Source organism: Balaenoptera acutorostrata, chromosome 16 (genome assembly GCF_949987535.1).
Source record: "Balaenoptera acutorostrata chromosome 16, mBalAcu1.1, whole genome shotgun sequence".
Classification (NCBI taxonomy): Eukaryota; Metazoa; Chordata; class Mammalia; order Artiodactyla; family Balaenopteridae; genus Balaenoptera; species Balaenoptera acutorostrata.
Genome location: NC_080079.1, coordinates 35,817,690 through 35,839,079, shown reverse-complemented (window position 1 = coordinate 35,839,079; position 21,390 = coordinate 35,817,690). Strand labels below are relative to the sequence as shown.

The window sequence follows — 21,390 nt, the reverse complement described above, 5'->3', positions numbered from 1 at the left end:
GAAAAATCTTCTGGATTCATAAAAATGTTAATGATTATGTTCCATTGGTGATGCTGTAGAGTATCTTTTGTAATTTCTGTGATATTGTTATATTTTTATATTGGATTTTGTTTTGTTTTGATTTTGAATGAAGTTGTGAATGCATTTTGTCTGTTAAACAAATAACATTGGTTTTATGAAATTTGAGGAGTAAAAAAGAAATGGAAAAGGTTACCCATAACCTACCCCCTAAGACAAACTTTGTTAAAATTTTGATTTATTTCCTTCTTGGCTTTCCTCTTTCTGTGCATATTGTTTTCATATAGTTGCGGTCATGTTTCATTATATAACATTGAATCTTTTTTTTTCATTTTCATAACAAAGGTATTCTGTCTGTCTTCATATAAATATTTTTAAACTGCACAGTATTCTGTTGATTATTTTCCATTTATTGGAAATTTATTTCCAATTTTTTCTACTTTAAATATAGTTCACTGAGCATCTTTATGCATAAAACTGACATTACTTTTGTAATTAATTTTTTTTTAATTTCTACTTTTTTTTTTCCCCCTAATTCACAGGTGAATATAAGAAAGATGAACTCTTGGAAAGTGCCAGGTGTGTACTAGTGTTATAAACATGTACCATAAATATTTCACCATTTAATTTTTAATTTTTTAATTTTATTTTTTTTTTACAATAAGCAAACTCTAAAAGAGAATGAATTTTTTTTTAATGGTCACATACATGTCTCCAGATAGGATCTGATAAAGAATACAAATTGCTAATACATTTTTTTGTATGCTAGGAGTGGCAATGAGGAAAAAATGATGGCTCTGCTTACACCATTAAATGTCAACTGCCATGCAAGTGATGGCAGAAAGGTACTTCCTTTTGCAACTAAGTTTGTGTGCATCTCCTGGTAACATGAAATCGTGTTTATCTTTTAACTTAAAACATTTGACGAAAACGCTGATATTTTCTTTTAAGCAATAATTTGGATTAATTCTTAACCTTAGTAAAACTTTGTTAATAATAAACATTTTGGTAGCTTCCTATTTGCAATAGTGAACTTATAAACTTTTATACTATGCCTTCGGTATATATGTTGGATTTTGTAAAACCAGATTATTACTGTTATTTAGACAATGAAGTTATAAAGGTTTTTCTGGATTTCTGGTTTTATATTTGGATTTTTCATGCATATTTTTTAGCTATTGAATTTCATTAATTTGTCTGTTTAACATTTCAGTCAACTCCATTACATTTGGCAGCAGGTTACAACAGAGTAAAAATAGTACAGCTATTGTTGCAACATGGAGCTGATGTTCATGCTAAAGATAAAGGGTAAATAAGCATTTAAACAAAAGGATTTTTTCAATGTTATTGTCCTTATGATAATCTCTGTAATCTTGTAAAAATCATATTTTTTACTAAACAGCATAAAACATTTATTGAGCTTTTATAATATGCAGATTGCTCTGAGAGCACAGGGAATTATAAAACCTTAAGGCCACCACCCATAGGGTTTACACTGTACTCTAGGGGGCATGAAAAGATACCTAGCAGTATAAGTTCTCTACTAAGTGTGAGGTGATAAATAAAAAGGGATAGCACTTATAGGAGTTCTTAGGAGGGAATGCTCAGTGCTGGCTGTAGTGGTTGAGAAATCCTTCAGGTGGAGGTGATACTTGACCTGGACTTAGTTCAAGAAAGCAGAGAGTTTAGGAAACATCACTCTGTGCAAGAGAATTGATGTGAGGGAAGGTGCTACAACAGATACTGCAGCATATCTTAAGAAACAATGACTAGACCAACGTGACTGAAGCCTATGATTAATATAGGGGAGAAGTAAAGGTTAGGGTTGGAGAAATAGGTAAGAACCAGCTTTTAAAGAACTTGGTATTCTAGCCTAAGGAATTCAAGCTTGATTCTGTGAGCCACAATAGCTGTTGAAGTATCTTAAGCAAAGGGAATGATTCTTCTACAAGAAGAGTTTTATGAAAAGAGGAGTTTTAGGAAACACGCTCTGGCAGCAATGTGTAGGGTAGATTGAAGAAGGAGACTAGAGGCAAAAAGAGCAGTTAGGAGAGTGAGCATTGTAGGGGTTCAGGCGTAATGAGATCTTCAATAGTAGTGGCAGAGGAAATGGAAATAAAAAGAAGGCACAGATGCAAGAGATATTACAGTGTAAGAATGGTTAAGGTTTGTTGAATATCTGAATGTGATGAGGGAGAATAGTAGAGATTATTACATTTCATATTCTGAAGCTGAATGAGTGAGACCCAATGATACACATACTGAAATCCAGTAGAGAAAATTAATTACTTTGGAGGGGGAAAACATTGCGTTCACTTTTAGAAGTCTTGGTTTTATGAGATGATGATGGGAACTCGGGTAGAGGTAGCTAGTAGATAGTTGGGAGTGAAGTTGGTGCTCAGGTAAGTAAGAAATCATAATCAAAATGGTGAGGAAAGCCATGAGCCTCTACAGAGAGGACTGATAGAACCAAAGACTAAGCCTTGGGTGGCCATCACTCAGCGGTGGCCATCCCTCAACAGCGACCATCATGATGATGTCTGTGGTGATTAGTGAGTGATTCCCAAGGAGGAGCAGCTTACAGATACAATTCAGGATTTTAAGGTTCTGCTGTACCTTCCTGTATAGAAAGTTCTTCCTCCATTGCCGTCATAAAGGAATTGGGTTTTATATTAAGGAATATAGCAATTTACTTTACAGAATCTTTAAAAAAAAAGTTTCAAAGAAGAGCCAGTGTTTGAGCTCTGAGTTTGGAAAAGATGTGTAGAAGTCAGAAGGGAGGGAAATCTATCCCATTACACGCAGGGGATACTATGGAGTTCAGGGAACTTTAAGTGGTTTAGCATACCGTTATCGAAGGGTAAGGCTAGAGAGTCAGATCATTGTATGCCAGGCTAAACCGTTGGAACCATCATTTGAAAGCAAGGAAGTAGCAATGAAGGACATGAAAACGAGGACTAACCGTATCGGATTTACCTTTTAGAAAAATCTGGCTATAGCTTGGAGGCTAAATTGAAGTGGGGCCCGTTTCAGTAGTACAGCGAGGAATAAACAAGGCCCAAACTAAGGGGATGGCAGTAACAGTGGGGGCAGGGGTGGGGGGGTGGATTTGAAAGAGACTTGGGCGTTAGAATTGTTAGGACTTAGGGTTCAAATAGATATTATTAAGTTTTATACACTTTTGTTAGAAGGTCACATAAGCTATTTGCTAGTTAAATTTGCGTAAATTTAATTAAAATTAAAGAAACTAAAGCCTAGGGAATCTGTAATAACACAGGGTTTTCCTCCTTCTCGTATTGTAGTGATCTGGTGCCCCTGCACAATGCCTGTTCCTATGGTCATTATGAAGTAACTGAACTTCTGGTCAAGGTTAGTTCTTGTATACTTTTCTTATATAAAATTACTTGAAATACATAGTATGCATGTCTTCTTTGTGTTTTTAGTGCTTGGTGGATATAGAAGGAGTATTTATAATCATTACAAAATGTGGATGATTGATAGATCAGCATCTGACTGCTTTGAGATTTTTGAGATACCATAAGATTTTTTATATAAAGTAGCTTTCCCATTTTGTGAATATCAGAATAAAGTTTTGAAGTTTCAAAACTCTTGAAAATATCAGAAGTAATTTTTAGTGGACCATATGTTATTAAAACCACCAGTTAGATTTTCAAGACCTGCCCAGTTGTACTTTGGGTTGGAACAGGCTTACTTGGTAAGCTTCACTTCTTCCCTTATGCTGGGCAGCTATTGTTTAACAAGCAGGTTCCATGGACTGGCAAGAAACTTCTTGTTTTGCTCCCTGTTGGATGAGAATAGAAGCTATATATTCTCTTTGAGAGTGGGTTCAAGGATGTTACCCACACCCATTTCTTTTTGTCCCCCAGTCTCTACATATGTATTTGACATTCTTTAGACTTCTCTCACTCCGCTTTCATTCTGCCCTTGAAACTTTTCCTCATTCTGTCAGCAGCTGCCATGAGAAGGGAAAGAGGGCATTTGTTTCCAATGCCTCTCTGCTTCCTTTTGGGCATGTGCTACCACCGATTATATTTTCCCACAGAAATAACTTTACTATAATGATTAGCTACTCTGAGTAGCCCATAAGCCTTTTAAAATGTATAATGTGACTATAATATTACACATTTAACAGTAATGCTTTTGCTTATTGTAAAACTGAATCTTGAATTTAACAGAATATTTGGAATGTTAATTGTGGCTGAGAGAAACATGAGAGATTGCATTGGGGCTTACAACTGAATGGTGTTTTCCTAAGACCTAGTGTTCACTAAATAAGAGTGGGAGGATGATTAGAGGTCATATATAGAGAGGACGCTAAGTGAGGTGAGGGTGCAGTTACTAGAGCAGTCAAGCTCAGGGGAGTCAGGAGTAATCTAATAGTTTTAAAACACTGTTCGTTGAGAATTAGTTTCCCATCATTGAAAGTACTAAAAGAGTAAGTAGCTGGTTTGCCTTCTGCAGAAATGCTATGGAAGGGATTTTGTGTTTGATGAGAGGTTGAACTAGAATGACCTCTGTGGTTTATCCAAATCCAATGCTTGGAAACGTCTAAAATTAAAAAGACTAACAATACCAAATATTAGCAAGGATGTGGAGCCCTGGAACTCAGAACGTTGCTGATGGCAATACAAAAATAATACAACCACTTTAGAAAACTGTTTGGCAGTTCTACTAAAAGTAAACATACATCTTCCACAGAACCCAGCAATTCCACCCCTAGGGATTTATCCAAGAGAAATCATAGCATGTATCCAACATTCATAGTTGTTATGAATGTTCATAACAACTTATTCGTAATAGTCAAAAACTAGAAACAGTCCAAATGCCCATGAACAGGATGATGGATAAGTGAATTGTGATATATCTATACAGTGGAATGCTACTCAGCAATAAAAACAAACTTTTTTTTTTTTTAATTTTATTTCTTTTTGGCTGTGTTGGGTCTTCGTTACTGCGCGGGGCTTTCTCCAGTTGCGGCCAGCGGGGGCTACTCTTCGTTGTGGTGCACGGGCTTCTCATTGCAGAGGCTTGTCTTGTTGTGGAGCACGGGCTCTAGGTGTGCGGGCTTCAGTAGTTGTGGCACATGGGCTCAGTAGTTGTGGCTCGTAGGCTCTAGAGCACAGGCTCAGTAGTTGTGACACACGGGCTCAGTTGCTCCGCAGCATGTGGGGTCTTCCCGGACCAGGGCTCGAACCCGTGTCCCCTGCATTGGCAGGCGGATTCTTAACCACTGCACCACCAGGGAAGCCCCAGCAGGTGGATTCTTAACTGCTGCGCCACCAGGGAAGTCCCCAATAAAAACAAACTTGATACAACAACATGAGTGAATCTCAGAAACGTGTGAAAGAAGCTAGCCACAAAAGTACATACTGTGCTATTTTACTTTTATGAAATTCAGGGACATGTAATTCTAATATATAGTGCTAACAGTCAGAATGGGGGCAGGAATTGTCTATAAAAGGAGCATGGGGCTTCCCTGGTGGCGCAGTGGTTGAGAATCTGCCTGCTAATGCAGGGGACACGGGTTCGAGCCCTGGTCTGGGAAGATCCCACATGCCGCGGAGCGGCTGGGCCCGTGAGCCACAGCTGCTGAGCCTGCGCGTCTGGAGCCTGTGCCCCGCAACGGGAGGGGCCGCGATAGAGAAAGGCCCGCGCACCGCGATGAAGAGCGGTCCCCGCACTGCAATGAAGAGTGGCCCCCGCTTGCCGCAACTGGAGAAAGCCCTCGCACGAACCGAAGACCCAACACAGCCAAAAATAAATAAATAAATAAATAAAGTAGGGGAAAAAAAAAAATTATAAAGGAGCATGAGGGAACATTCTGGGGTGATGAAAGCATCCTCTATCTTGAATTGGGTGATGGTCTCATGGATATATACATTTGTCAAAACTCATCAAACTGTATACTTAAGAACTGTGCATTTTACCATGTGTACATTATATCTCAGGAAAGGAAAAAATAGTTCTTGGAAAAGATGCAGGTTAAATGTAAAGCTTCATTTTTAACTGTTTTTAACAATAAAAGTTAAATAGGCACTTGTGGGTAGGCCTAGCAACCACTGACTGTTCTTCTGTGGGGAAAAAAATTACTCTTTCTGAAGTAATTGGTTTGAAAAGTGACCTTTGGGAACATAACCTTTTTAAGCTTGCATGATGTTAAATTACACACTACTGATAACTCTAAATTCTCTTAAAAATTGAGCGCTAAATATATGCTTTACCCACCCTACCCGACCCCCAGCATGGTGCCTGCGTAAATGCAATGGACTTGTGGCAGTTCACGCCTCTTCATGAGGCGGCTTCCAAGAACAGAGTTGAAGTGTGTTCTCTTCTGCTAAGTTACGGCGCAGATCCAACACTGCTGAATTGTCACAATAAAAGTGCTATAGACTTGGCTCCCACACCACAGTTAAAAGAAAGATTAGCATGTAAGTATAAAATGATAACTGTTCATTCAGCTAAGCTCTTACATCAGTAAACTAACATTTTTTCTTTCTTGTTTGTTTTTTGGAAATTTTTGAATAATAAGGTATTTTCCTTAACCATGGGTATCTATTACTGTTCACACTAACATATTTAATCATTTGAAAGTTTTCTACTCATTTTGCTCTTAAGATGCTATGAAAAGAAAGTATATTTGTATTTGCTTTTTTCAAGTCAAGTTAAATGCTTCTTGTGTGTGTTACTCTTATAGATGGTATGCTTTTGGAAAGAAAGTATTTGAGCTTTATTCCTATCTTTGATGTGACTTTCTTATTAGCTGCTATGAAGTTTTGAAGTGTTATTTGTAGGATTGCTGTCTTGTAAACATAGTCCCCAGATCTTACCATCTAATATTCTTTGGTATCTGGGCAATTCTGTGCTTTTCTGTCTATAACTGAAATAGATGTAGTGGTGAGAAATAGCCACGTATTTCAGATATAGTATTACTATACATAAATAGGAAACTTGTGTTAAGCTTGTATTATTCTGGAATAGTAAAAGATAATGGGTGGTTTCACAAGTCCGATGAATAATAGCGAGGAATCTTGAGAAAATGCCCTCTTCCATTTATTGATCAGTAGGTGGCTCTTAGAAATATCCCGCTAGTCTAGTCCCCAGTTCTCTGATGTGTGAGCAGAACCATCTGCTGCTGCTGTAACGTTACTATGGGGACTGTGATCACCTTTTCTTTTATTTCTTTACTGAGAAAAGTTCCGTGCTTTGGAAAATTCTCAGAACTCTCTGGTCTGGGAATATATAGCAATAATCCATATATCAGACCGAAATAGACCTTGAATAGGCCATGTTGTATACACATGGGAATGAATGAGGTCATAACTGAGGGGAGCTGGCATACCACTGTCGCCCTTTCCAAGGGTTGTATTTGGAGAATATCTTTAGAGCTTCATTCTGGCTACTTGGTAGATAATTTTGAAAATAAGTTCTAGAAAAATACTGTGTCTGGCAAGTCCCATAAATTTGATAATTCTCATGCAGATTTAAATGCTTTTTCTTCATCTAGATGAATTTAAAGGCCACTCGTTGCTTCAAGCTGCACGGGAAGCTGATGTTACACGAATCAAAAAACATCTGTCTCTGGAAATGGTGAATTTTAAGCATCCTCAAACACATGAAACAGCATTGGTAATGTTTCAGATTTAAGTTTTTAAAATGAAATAACCAAAAACATGCTGAATTAATCATCATGTCTTACTTCTTTCGGTGATGCAGGATAACTAACATAATGTCCTACTTTTAATAACAGTATTGTTTTAAAAAGATGTGCTTTTTAAGAATTAATGCCTGCAGGTATATAAAGAAAAAATTTCAAACAATACAGAAAAATAGACAACCACATCCGCTCAAAATGCAGTACTGTTGTTCATTTGCACATCCTTCCAGACAAAAATTTTATTCACATACTGGCATGTATTATATGTGACTTTTCTATTATCATAAATCATATATATCATTTGCTTTTTTTAATTATAAAGAGCATAAATGTTTATGATTGAAAATTTGGAACCCACTGAAAAAGAAAATAATCTTGCCATCAAGATAAAAGCCACTGATTTTCCTTTTGGTATTGTAATTTTTTCAGAATTAGATCTAAAGTCTGTATATACCCCCTTTGTACTGTGTGAGTAAAGTGTCTGTGTGAGTAGAGGCAGCTTGCCTGATAGAGGTAATGTCAGCTCGGTGGTGCTGTAACAAAGTAGATGAGAACTGGGCAGTCTTTGGAAAAGCAGAAAGAAAAGAATGGAAGCTAGTAGAGGTAAGTGGTGGAAGATAGGAAGGGGAATGTTGTGATCAGAGGCTACCTTAGAAGTAGAAATTTAAGGAACAAAGCTGTATGAGTTGCAGAATGTGCTTTCGGTGAGGGAAGATGACGCTACGTAAATTAATGTCTTTAGGGGCAGATTTAACTTGTAGTAGCTTTACTTACCTAATATCTTTTATGGTTAATTTTCTTCCTTATGCCATGGTATAAACTCTGAAGTTTTATGTAGAAACCTATCTATAAAACATTGTAGAACTTTTTGCTACTTTAAAAAAAAATCTGTGTTTAAAAAAAAATAGCAAAGTTGCAGACTAATAAGAAATGCCACTGCAAAATTTAAATCATAACAGTATCAAGATGGTACAGGGAAACTTGGAAAAACTGACGTGGAAAATCTTCCAGTCTGAAAAGTTAATTCTACATGTTGTTTTCCTCTGAGCATTCTACTATTAAACCACTCATTTTTTTAATTAACCTTAAAATACAAGGAATTAACTGTTGGTAGATAGTTGTGTTGCAGAGACATTGTCTTCCAGGTTTCCAGAGATTACAGGCCCTGTCTGTAACAGGATGGGGCAGAAGAGTAAGGGTGCAATTTGAAATGGATGAGCTCAAGAATTCTTGGATATAAACTATTTTCCATTCTCTGTGCCATCCTGATAGATGTCCTGGGATGATTATTCAAAACATATCAAAAGAGCTGTGTTCACCAATTAGAAATGATTTTATTGAGGGCAAAGGAATGATTTTGGTGACAGCAACAACATCAAAGAATGAATCTGAAGCAAAGTCATGAAGATTAGATAAGCTTTATAATTAGCAATAGGTTAAAATCAGACACATTTCATATGTACTGTGTTTAGATGTGTGCACAAGTTAGCTTGACAGTTATCCAGAACTTTTATTCCATGAAATCTCAGGTTTCAGTTTTAACTTAACTTTCATGCATTAATTTAGTCGTTCACTCATTCTGACACCTATTGTGTATGGGTATAATCCTGGATGTTGGGGAGACAAAGATCTGGGACATGACCATGAGATACTTATTGGGTTTATAACTGGCAAATCCCTACCTCCTATCTCCTTTTCTCCTTGATACATCATAGACATAGATCCTGCAGCCTCCAACTCAGAGTATATAATTTTCTACCACTGATTTTACCAAACAAGTAATTCAAGGTCCTTATCCTGCTGGAGCAACTCATTGAGGAAGATATAAATACCACCCAGTTTGTCGGCTATTCCATCAGTGTTTTTCTAAGCAGAATCCAGAGCTGACAAGTGCTGTGTTATTTCTTCATGTAAAGAAATCCCAAGCTTTGGGGTGTTTTATTAACCTTTAAAAAATAACATAAACACCATGCTCTTTGGGAACAGTTTTGAAAGGACTGTTGGTCACAATTTAAGTTTTTCATTACAGCAGTAGTAGCTTTTTCAGAGATGTAGGACAACTATGAAGCTTAATCAAAATATTTAATAACATATCACTTGCTAAATAGGGTTTTCAGGCCCTGTCAGAATTTAGCAATCATTGCACATTCTATCCAAAAGAAAGTCTTTGAAGAGCAAAGATAAGTCAAAAATGAAACAAACACATGAAATAACTTCTTAATTGTTCTTGATTGGAAACACGAAAGTTCTTAAAAATCAGTTATGTATAGTCCTTGATTAATGCTGCAATTTAAATTATCTAGCATTGTGCTGCCGCATCTCCATATCCCAAAAGAAAGCAAATATGTGAACTGTTGCTAAGAAAAGGAGCAAACATCAATGAAAAGACTAAAGAGTAAGTATGCTTTTAATAATTAAAAATTATTGACACTTTTATTTTTGGAAAATACATTCATTGTCCGGCTGACTTTTTCTCTTTAAGATTCTTGACTCCTCTACACGTTGCATCTGAGAAAGCTCATAACGATGTTGTCGAAGTAGTGGTGAAACATGAAGCAAAGGTATACTTCATTTTTGGTAATCTTTGGTAATCCAGTGAGTTGTTTTCTATTTAGCAGATGAAATGCCTGACTTCCTAAGCTATTTACTCTTTCATAGGTATTTTTCCCTCAGAGTAGTCCTGCAGATACTTTTTCTATATCTTTTTGCTAGAAAGTCTGTGGATTTACTCAAGAAACATTATTCCTATATATCCTTCCTTCTCTCTTCCTTTTAACCACACCCCACTGGTCAAGTTATCCTTCTTTTTCTAACAATACACTCTTAAGAATATCCCCAGCCAGACATATTTATTCTGACCTATCATCTTTTCTGGGATTCTCTTCTGTTATCTTCTGTTGCTTGGTTACCATGGTAACTCCTGTTATTTACCCCAACCACAGTCTCTCTTACCCTCTGTTATTTCATAACTAAGCCAGAGATCATGGAACAGAAGGAAATAAATTAAGTAACTTGACTAAAAACATAGCTCCTCATATTGCGAAGTTCTGTAGTTGGCATTCGTACACAAAGCATTTTTTTAAAATCACAAAAGTCATTCATTCCAGAACATTCAGTAGAGAAATGTATTCTAAAATGTGGCATGTAAGATGGTTTTAAGGAATATCCGAAATGAACATTTTTATAAGAGTTATAATTTTTATTAGGAGAATATTGGTTTCCTATTTGTAGAAACGGTATACTTAAGTCAAGGTGATTTCACTGTGTTGGACACCTGAAGCTTATATAATATATGTCAACTATACCTCAAAAAAAAGTCAAGTGGATTTAAAGAAAACAAAGCATTTTATTCATGGAATAATCAGGTTTTCATCAAGGCTAAAAGTCATTATTTCTTACCCAGGAACTTAAAAAAAAATTACTCAGTAAACAATACACATAGCATCCCAGATTGGAAGAGATAACAGTCACCTAATTCAACAGTTTTCAGTTTTTAGCCATCGATCGTTGCTTTCTTCAAACAAAATCTGTGGTAGAAATTCATTATATAATAGAATTGAGCTGCTGTGATGAAGGGAGAAGAAAGAAATAGAGATCCCTTTACCCCTTGGGGACCCCTGAGGCTCTTCTCTAAATGAACTTTGCAGAATGATTTTCTAATCTGTCCTTCCTTGGGTTTCCACTCAAGGAACCACTTAGAATTCTACAGTTTCTTTTTATGTTGCCTCTCAGTGTCCTAATTTCTCTTTTATTTTGGGGGAATTCTTGATAATGTATAATCTCAATCTTTCCTATTGTAAAGTATTGAAAAAATAAAGTTTATTTCTGCTTGACTGCTTGGCATATCTCATTTGTCTGTCTGTCCTATAACTTTTCGTTGATTGCACTTTTTTTTTTACATGTGGTGCATTACTTGAGGAATATCTGGATGCATATTAAATTTGAGTTGTGAAGCTCAGTGAAACAATCTTGTCTAGGGTGACCAACCATCCAGGTTTGTCCCAAGACTAAGGGATTTAACACAGGACTTTCAGTGCTAAAACTGGAAAAGTCCCAGGCAAACCAGGACGAGTTCGTCACCCTAACCCTAACACAGAGTGGCACCCAAATAAAGTTTTCAAGTGGATATATAGTTCACATTGCAGTGAGTTTTGGTACATGAATAAACAGATTAATTGCTCTGGGCATTTTAAATTGATTTTTCTGATTCTGTAAGCATGGAGACTAGCTCTTGATAGGCTACTTTTAGATTCATTGAGAAAGTTTTACTATATAATCCTGTTCAGGTCTTCTCCGATTCCATGAATATGAATTGGACAGTGTCTCAAAACACTAGTGGTCACATGATTGATTACTGAGGAATTTGATTTCTCAGTTAGGTTTTGAAGAATTATTTTCCTGGGCGGGGGCGGGGTGGGGATGAGATAGGAGGGGTCTTACAGGTGATTTTTTTTTTTTAATTATGAAAAATTTCAAAAATACAACCAAGTTGAAAGAATTTTGCAGAGTATAACTATATACTTACCACCTAAATTCTACCGCTAGCATTTCACCGTATTGTTTTCTTACATATCCATCAATTTCTCTATCCATCAGTATCTTATTTTTTGACACACCTCACAGTAATTCGCAAGTTACTACACACTTCTCCCCAGATTCTTTTAAGGCATCAGCTAGAGGTCAATATTTGTTTACAGTCTTTCTTTGGATGTGAAATTTACATGCAGTGAAATATACAAATCTTAAATGTGCATTTACTGAATTTTGCCTAATGCATACACCTGTGTAACCAAAACTCTTGAAGATAGAGAACATTATCTCATGGCAGAGGCCATGTCCCAGCCAAGGCAGTCTCCATGCCTAGAGGCAACAACCATTTTGATTTTTTCTAACATAGATTAGATTTGCCTGTTCTGGGCCTTCATGTCCATGGGATCGTACAATATATACTCTTTTGTGTAAGACTTTTTCCACTTAGGATAATGTTTTGGAGATTGAACCACGTATCAATAGTTTGTTCTTTTTATTGCTGAGAAGTATTCCATTGTGTGAATATACCATAGTGTCCTTATCCATACAGATTATATTTTACATGATAAATAAGATAGAAGATTAAGCCAATAGAAATAAGTATTTTAATGCTGATTTAGTCTCTGGCTTTGTTACCGACTGTTATCTTGGGGTTAGTCTCCACATTTCTGCACCTCAGAGATCCATAAAAATATATGCATTAGACTTTCTTAGGCAGTGTCTCACTCTAAATGTGGTGAATCTCTGAGTACTTCAATGCTAAACAACTGTTATTCAATATTTTTAATTGAAAATTGGACCTTCATGAATTGGTGAATTTATACTCTAGATTTGAGCAAAAATACTTTCTTTGGCACTGGATAATGGGCTTCATAAGAGATTAATTGAGATTTTTAAATTAGTAACAAGTGCTGGATACATGATTAGATCATTTTAAGTTTTGTACCGCAGGCTAATTTCACCTTTTTCTGATTGTTAAGGTTAATGCTCTGGATAATCTCGGTCAGACTTCTCTGCACAGAGCTGCACATTGTGGTCACCTACAAACCTGTCGCCTACTCCTAAGCTATGGGTGTGATCCTAACATTATATCCCTTCAGGGCTTTACTGCCTTACAGATGGGAAATGAAAACGTGCAGCAACTTCTTCAAGGTATTGAATACTTCCGTGAAATTATAATTTTTTAAATTAACCTTTAAGTTTTTTTCACATACCATGTAGGAGTTGGTAGTAAAAAGAAAAATTTTCAGAATTGTTGGCTGTTATTTCTTCTTCATCAACTCATTGTACTCAATGCCCAAATGTTGTAAGTCTTTTATGAGTTTGTTCCAGTAGCATTTGCTGCCCAGCTTCTGTGAGTATATAGCTGTCTCTTAAGTTTTTATCTAGAAAGGTTTTAAAATTGAGACACAACAGTTGCTATTTCTTTTTAAAGAAAGGAAAACTGAAAACGGTAGATGATGTCTCTTAGAAGAGCAACCATAGTGATAAACAGTACTCTAAAGACTCGCCCTGCCTCTTCACTTTTTTAGCTCCTTCATATAAAGCATATAGAATTTGTACAAGGTAACCAACTATTTGACTTAACATGTAACTGTTGAATGGACTGATACTTATTACATTTTAAAATCAAATCAATTTAGATCAGATATCTACACATTTGGCCTAGGTTAAACATTTCAGCCTAGAAATCTGGTCCCATAAATTTTAGTGTCTTTGCCTATATCTCTGTATTTTACTAGAATTTAATGGAGTGTCTTTGACATCTCAAAGCTCAAATGAGAAGAAATGTAACAGATCAAGCCTTTTGTACCTTTAATAGTCACCCTTGATGATCCTTATGCCTATGGTCTAGAAACTGCATTTTGAGAAAAACACTGCTTGAATAGATGAAGGCAGATTAATAAGATCTCCTGTGAACTTCTAAAATTGTGAACTAACTACAAGACTGCTCTCAAAATTGCCTTTACTTCCCCGTATACCATGCATTTGTTTCAGTGTCAGTTTTGGGGGTAATAACATTAGTCCTATTCAGTTACCTAGTGATGGACATTTACAGTCTTCCTAGTTTTATACTAAGTGCTATTACTTAACCTTTCCAACCAGTTTCTTAGAGTCAGTTATCAAAGTGGCATTTCCAAGTCAAGGTTAACATAATTGTTAAATCATTTCTAGAAAAGCTGTTATGTACCATTTTACATTCCTACCAGTAGTATGTGACAGGACCTGTTTTCCTTGTCAGCCCCAGGTATTATGATTCTTAATCATTTCCTTGGGTGAATGTGTGTCTATGTGCGTGTATGTGAATTACAGAAGTAATGGACGCTTTTAAAAATGCAAATTATAGAAATATTGACAGTGTAACTCCCCATTTGCTCTTTGCCCACTAATGGATGAAAAAAAAAGCCCAGTATTTCATTATTTTAATTTGCATTTCTTAGATTTATGTTGCAGTATTTTTTCCATTTTGTTCTTTGCCTATGATTTTGTTTAATGCTGTGTTATTACCTGACAGATATTTTTCCAAATTAGTTTTGTTTCTGCCTTTGATATACTGCTTTAAGATGCTTTTCTGCTCCAAGACAAAAAAATATTCACCTATATTTTCTTTTAGTATTTTTAAGGTTTAATTTTTTTATACTTAGCGTCTTTAATCCATCTGAAGTTTATTTGTTCTGAGAACAAGGTACATGTTTTCTTCCTTTCCTATGAGATTTTAAATGAGCTATAAAACATAGAGTTTCAGACCTGAAAATAACTTCAGATGTTTCTAGTCCAACTTCTCTCTTTTTAGAACTGGAAAAATCAGAGGCCTAGAAAGTTCAAGTGACTTGCTCCAATTCAGGTAGCTAGTCAATGGCAGAACCATGGTTAGATATCTAGCTGTTGCTCTCCTAATTTAATACTTTACCACCAGTCAACTGACTTGGTTATAGAGCAAGCCATCTTTCATTATATTATGTTCCTTTATATTGCTTAAATCTCATTTTATAATTATTATTCACATCTACATACATTTCATATATGTAATGTTTCAAAAAAGTTTTTATTGCTTTTCCCCTACTACCATGGAGATTCCCTATGTAATTATCACCAAACTATAAAAAGAACTTTACTCTTAAATAAGATGCCTTCCTTAAAACTTGGTCCCACCTTCCAAATGGGAGTTAATCACTCTTTACTTCTCTTTCTTTTTAGAGGGTATCCCATTAGGTAATTCAGAGGCAGACAGACAATTGCTGGAGGCTGCAAAGGCTGGAGATGTAGAAACTGTAAAAGTAAGACATAATCTTATGGTTTTGTTAACTTTTGTGTTTTTATTTTGACAGTGTTTAATGAATCTGTACTGTAAAAATGAAAAATCTAGTTATATGTGCATTGTTTTAAAAGGTAAATAATGCTAATCTAGTTCTGCTCTGCAAATAAGGATCATTGGGTAATGAAAGAAACCTTAGTTTCACATGCATCTCAATAAATACATCATAGTCACAAATTTAAATAAACTGCATGTTTATGGGAATGCATTTTCTTTAAAGGACCTATTCATTTGTCCCTTTAAAAGAATAAGGTGTATGAAATTATTGTCCATTATTGTTTACATATGACACATAAAACAGGAAGGGAAGAAAACTAAACAATGTATCCCTCCGTCTATATATTTTTTCTGGTTTCTTCATTTCTTTGCCCCCTCTACCTCTGTGAGGACCCAGTGTTTAAATATAGTAATAATATAGTGTCACCACCTTTCAGAGCCACTGTCTCCTAATAATCTTCAATTTATCTGGACTGAAATGTTCTTTTTCTTTCTCAGAAGAGCCAACTTGAGCCCGTCTATGGCCCCCATCTCCTATAACAGTCTTCCCTAGAATAACCTTTTCTCGAATTTTGCTTTTACTGTAGAATCATGTGTAACGTCTTAATGCCTATACCAGATATTTCTGTTACCTACAGAAACTGTATATCCAGCTAAATAACTCAGAAGATTAAAATTTTGAAAGAGCAAGACTGCTTTTCAAGTCAACTAATATAAATTAAAATTAACTCGGCATGTTTCATGATTAAATAATTCTTTTTTTTTTTTTTAAACAATCTTTTATTTTTTATTTTTGGCTGCATTGGGTCTTCGTTGCTGCGCGCAGGCTTTTTCTAGTTGCGGCGAGTGGGAGCTACTCTTCGTTGCGGTGCACTGGCTTCTCATTGCGGTGGCTTCTCATTGCGGAGCACGGGCTCTAGGCACTCGGGCTTCGGTAGTTGTGGCTCGCAGGCTCTAGAGCGCAGGCTCAGTAGTTGTGGCACATGGGCTTAGTTGTTCCGCGGCATGTGGGATCTTCCCGGACCAGGGATCAAACCCCTGTCCCCTGCATTGGCAGGCGAATTCTTAATCACTGTGCCACCAGGGAAGCCCAGATAATTCTTTAGTAATGCAATAATGTTAATTTTAATTTCCAAAGCTAAGAGGGGGGAAAAAGCCCGGTTGTATCCTCCCTCCCCACCAACACATCCCCCACAGACTTTCAAAACAGTGCTAGGTCCTATTTGAGGGGGCATTGATAGGTAATAAGTTTTATAAAAAGCTAAAATTATTGATTTGATACATGTCGGAAGTCTATTTCAACCAATTTCACTATATTTCTATATGGTGTTGTTAATCCTGAACAGACCCACCCCACAAAGTCAGTTTTACATTTCCTGAGAAGAAAATGTGAATGTTGGCCTCATCAGAACTTGAGCTCTGAGGACATTTATTCACTGTCCTTTTAAATAAAGAGATTTCTGGAAGTTGATTTAAAAGTCCATGCGATCTTTTCCTACTGCTTTATGTGTGTAGGTAGTACAGTCATCTCCAAATAACTTAAGGTTTTTTTTTTTAATAACTTCATTTTTTGAAAGAAAAATGCTATTATGCAATTTTATTGTTTGACTTGTTTTATAATTACGTTCTCATGCCCTTAATTAGAAGGTTAACATGATATTGAATGGGGGATTTTGTTTCTCTTACTGACTAATGACTTGTGGAAAAACAAATCACTTGAGTAAAGGGTAGTGAGCTTAGTTTTTTCCTGGAGGAGTGATAAGTTGGGCAGGTGGAGTTAGAGTCAACTAGCTGATTTTTTTGTGTGTGGGGTGGAGGTGGTGATAAAAAATTGTAATGCTCATCTACTTACATATGTTAAAGAGCATAAAACTACATTCAGTACATCTAATATTAAAGACCAGACTTTGTTCTCATAGAGATAGAAGAAGCCTAGAGGAAGAAATAGATGAAGAGAGGATGAGATTGGGGACAGGAATTGGACTTAGAGAATAACATAATGCCATTGAATTGAGGAAGACCTTCCTCTATCCCTGTGATAGTCATTAGGCTGTCTACCCTTACCTCTGCTTTAAAAGTCACTTAGAGGAGGGACTTCCCTTCTGGCACAGTGGTTAAGAATCCACCTGCCAATGCAGGGGACACAAGTTCGAGCCCTGGTCCAGGAAGATCCCACATGCCGTGGAGCAACTAAGCCCGTGTGCCACAACTACTGAGCCTGCGCTCTAGAGCCCACGAGCCACAACTGCTGAGCCCGCGTACCACAACTACTGAAGCCCACGTGCCAAGAGCCCGTGCTCTGCAGCAAGAGAAGCCACCGCAGTAAGAAGTCCGCGCACTCCAATGAAGAGTAGCCCCTGCTCACCACAACTAGAGAAGGCCCATGTGCAGCAATGAAAACCCAACACAGCCAAATAAATAAATTTAATTAATTAATTAATTAATTAAATAATAAAGTCACTTAGAGGAAATTTATCTCCAACAACCTTTCTATTCCTTGTATATCTCTAGACAGGTGGCTTGGTATGAATCACTGGGACATATTACCCAATGAACACTTAATTATGTGCTTGGTTGTGTTTGTTTACTGGTGAGCTATCAGCCTAGATACTTTCTGGACACCTACTATTAGAAAACTTGTCTGAGTGGACAAAATTAAACTTGAGAGCTAGGGAGTTAGAGTGGCCAGTGATACCTACCAAACCTAGCAGCACTTGACACGTGTTAAAAAATACTCATTCCTAGAGCCCGGCTTCAGACCCATGAAACACTGTTTCTCAGTGGTGGGACCCTGAATGTATATATCTTGTTTGGGAAGCACTGAAGAGCTTTATCTGTTACTAAAGACCTGTTACTAAAGACCTGTTACTAAACCTGTTGAGATAAATCCACCGATAGCTGGCTCCTTTGGTTTATTAGGCTTAAAGTTATCCCTGCTTTTAGGGTAGGGTAGTTTAAAAAAGGGGGGAAGGGAAGGGTTTTTACTAATATTCTTTACTAAAATACTCTTTTGACTTTTTTTTGAACACCATGATTTATTATCTCTGTTGCTTTCCTTCCCCAAATGTTCATACTTTTCATGGAAAATACTCGAGTATTTTGAGTGTTACTCTGACAGCCTTTCTCAGCTAGACTTCCTCGTCTGAACCAACAAAACACAAAAGAATTCTTTGAGTGACTTTAATTCTCCCAAGGATGGTACCTAACCAATAGCATTCTATTAGTTAATTCATTCCATATAGTACAGTATAATTCTCTAAGTGTAATTCCTCGACTGCCAGCATCAGCATCAGCTGCAAGCTTGTTAGAAATGCAACTGCTCAGGCCCCATCTCAGACATACTGGATTAGGAAATCTGGAGGTTGGACCCACTGCACATGAAAGTTTAAGAACTACTGTTCTAGAACAGTACTTCTCAAACGTTAATGTGCTTACAGATCACCTAGAGATCGTGTCAGAATGCAGATTCTGATTCAGTAGGTGGGAGTCTGAGAATCTGAGTTTTTAACAAGTTCCCAGGTGATGCCATCATGCTTCTATGATCCAGTGTATCTCTACATATATTTGTCACAAAATGAAAGCTATGATTGCTTTCAGGTACTTGCGTTACCTTTATGTATATAGCAGTAATGGTAATAATAAAATTTACCTACTAGCTTTAGCAAAAGTAGATGATTATAGATAAGAGGACCAGAGGGATTTCCAATAAATGATAAGATGAAATAAGAAGAATAAATAGCAAAGAGTTTCTGAAAATACTGATATGATGAAACAAGAAAATAAATCAGACATTTGAAATTTCTACTAAATGAATGAAAACAAGTCAGAATATGTAACATCATGTGTATACTGTGTTGCGTCCTATAGAAATTGTGTACTGTTCAGAGTGTCAACTGCAGAGACATTGAAGGGCGACAGTCTACGCCACTCCATTTTGCAGCTGGCTATAATCGGGTGTCTGTGGTGGAATATCTGCTGCAACACGGAGCTGATGTGCACGCTAAAGATAAAGGGCAAGTACCAACAATTGCCATGGCCTCTCTGTTCCTTTATCTGACCTTTTTAGGAAAATCTGAAAACATTTTTATGATAGATGGTAGTTCTTTTATTTTCAGAGAAGTCTGTTTCCTAACTGGCTTAAATATAGCTTCTTAATTTCAGTTAAGATTTTATGATGAGTAGCATTTATATAAAGACTTAGTTGCATAATGCCTTGTAATTTTGTAATGGCCAAGGAGATTACAACAATAGTGTGATGCTGATTTTTAATGTGGTAAATTTTTCAGTTTGCATTGAGGATACTTGAATTCTTCCAGTTTATCTTAAAATTACTTTTCTTTAAAAATATGTAATTGGGACAAAGTGAGAGAGTGGCATGGACATATATACACTACCAAATGTAAAACTGATAGCTAGTGGGAAGCAGCCGCATAGCACAGGGAGATCAGCTTGGTGCTTTGTGACCACCTAGAGGGGTGGGATAGGGAGGGTGGGAGGGAGGGAGATGCAAGAGGGAAGAGATACGGGGATATATGTATATGTATAACTGATTCACTTTGTTTTAAAGCAGAAACTAACACACCATTGTAAAGCAATTACACTCCAATAAAGATGTAAAAAAAAAAAGAGAAGAAAAAAATATATATATATATATGTATATAATTCTTGGGAATTCCCTGACGGTTGAGTGGTCAGGACTCAGTGCTCTCACTGCTGTGGCCCCGGATTTGACCCCTGGTCGGGGAACTAAAATCCCATAAGCTGTGCTGCATGGCCATAGCATAGAATAGAATATTCTTAATTCTAGATATTGCAAAATAGATGTTTGTTATGTTCTCTGCAATTTTAAATATTTTTAAAATGTCCGCTCTGCCTACCCCCCCGCCCCAAAGTAATTCCATTTCTCCTTTCAATAAATTTAGGTTCTATAAATTTAAATCAGTAAAATTTCTTATGCAGGTCAAGAAATTTATCAGCTGTATGTAATTATTTAAATTAAAATATATCTTTGTGTTGTGTTGCTTATTTAACTTTTCAGAGGCCTTGTACCTTTGCACAATGCATGTTCTTATGGACATTATGAAGTTGCAGAACTTCTTGTTAAGCATGGAGCAGTAGTTAATGTAGCAGACTTATGGAAATTTACACCTTTACATGAAGCTGCAGCAAAAGGAAAATACGAAATTTGCAAACTTCTGCTCCAGGTATATTTAAATACTTATGGACAGGGTATATTATGTAGAATATGTTTATGATATTTCTAATAATTCTAATATAAACTTAAACTAGTTAGGGGGTAGGAAGCAAAAATCTAATTCTGTACCTAGATTTCAGAATAAATGTCATGAACAGTGTAAGCCAGGTTTATTTAGTACTAATGAAATTGATAGTACTGGTTTATCTGTACTGGTACCAGTGTAGATATTTTACAGTAAAAAGAGTATAGTTAAATTTATACTTTATACGAACATTGAAATATGTTTGTGAAAACTAAAAATAGCATATGTGAAAGGTAATTTTTAGTGAAATACTACCTTGTTTTGAATGTAGTTTAAAATTTTGACCATATTATTGCATTGTTAAAGCCCAGTAATATTTAAGTGCCTCTGTATTTTTTGTTGTAATTTTTTATGTATTAAATTAAGCGTTATTAACAGTCACGTTAACCTTTAAGGTAGAGTCTCTGTGTAAAATAGTTTTCTTTAGCTCAGTGCTTTGTGACCACCTAGAGGGGTGGGATAGGGAGGGTGGGAGGGAGACGCAAGAGGGAGGAGATATGGGGATATATGTATATGTATAGCTGATTCACTTTGTTATAAAGCAGGAACTAACACACTATTGTAAAGCAATTATA

The 21,390-nt window shown here is 36.3% G+C and overlaps 1 protein-coding gene across 3 annotated transcripts in view; it reads left to right on the top strand.

Moving 5' to 3' along the window:
* TNKS2 (tankyrase 2) overlaps nt 1-21,390 on the top strand; it is a 64,025-nt gene that overhangs the window by 16,682 nt on the left and 25,953 nt on the right. For 2 of the 3 annotated variants that reach the window (XM_057530811.1, XM_057530809.1), the window contains exons 4-15: nt 561-597; nt 788-863; nt 1,232-1,326; nt 3,321-3,387; nt 6,281-6,467; nt 7,544-7,665; nt 9,997-10,088; nt 10,176-10,254; nt 13,204-13,375; nt 15,422-15,501; nt 19,404-19,549; nt 20,575-20,740. In XM_057530811.1, the coding sequence (XP_057386794.1) occupies nt 561-597; nt 788-863; nt 1,232-1,326; nt 3,321-3,387; nt 6,281-6,467; nt 7,544-7,665; nt 9,997-10,088; nt 10,176-10,254; nt 13,204-13,375; nt 15,422-15,501; nt 19,404-19,549; nt 20,575-20,740 (1,319 nt within the window). The remainder of the gene's footprint in view (nt 1-560; nt 598-787; nt 864-1,231; nt 1,327-3,320; nt 3,388-6,280; nt 6,468-7,543; nt 7,666-9,996; nt 10,089-10,175; nt 10,255-13,203; nt 13,376-15,421; nt 15,502-19,403; nt 19,550-20,574; nt 20,741-21,390) is intronic. The other variant, XM_057530810.1, reaches the window with a different exon arrangement.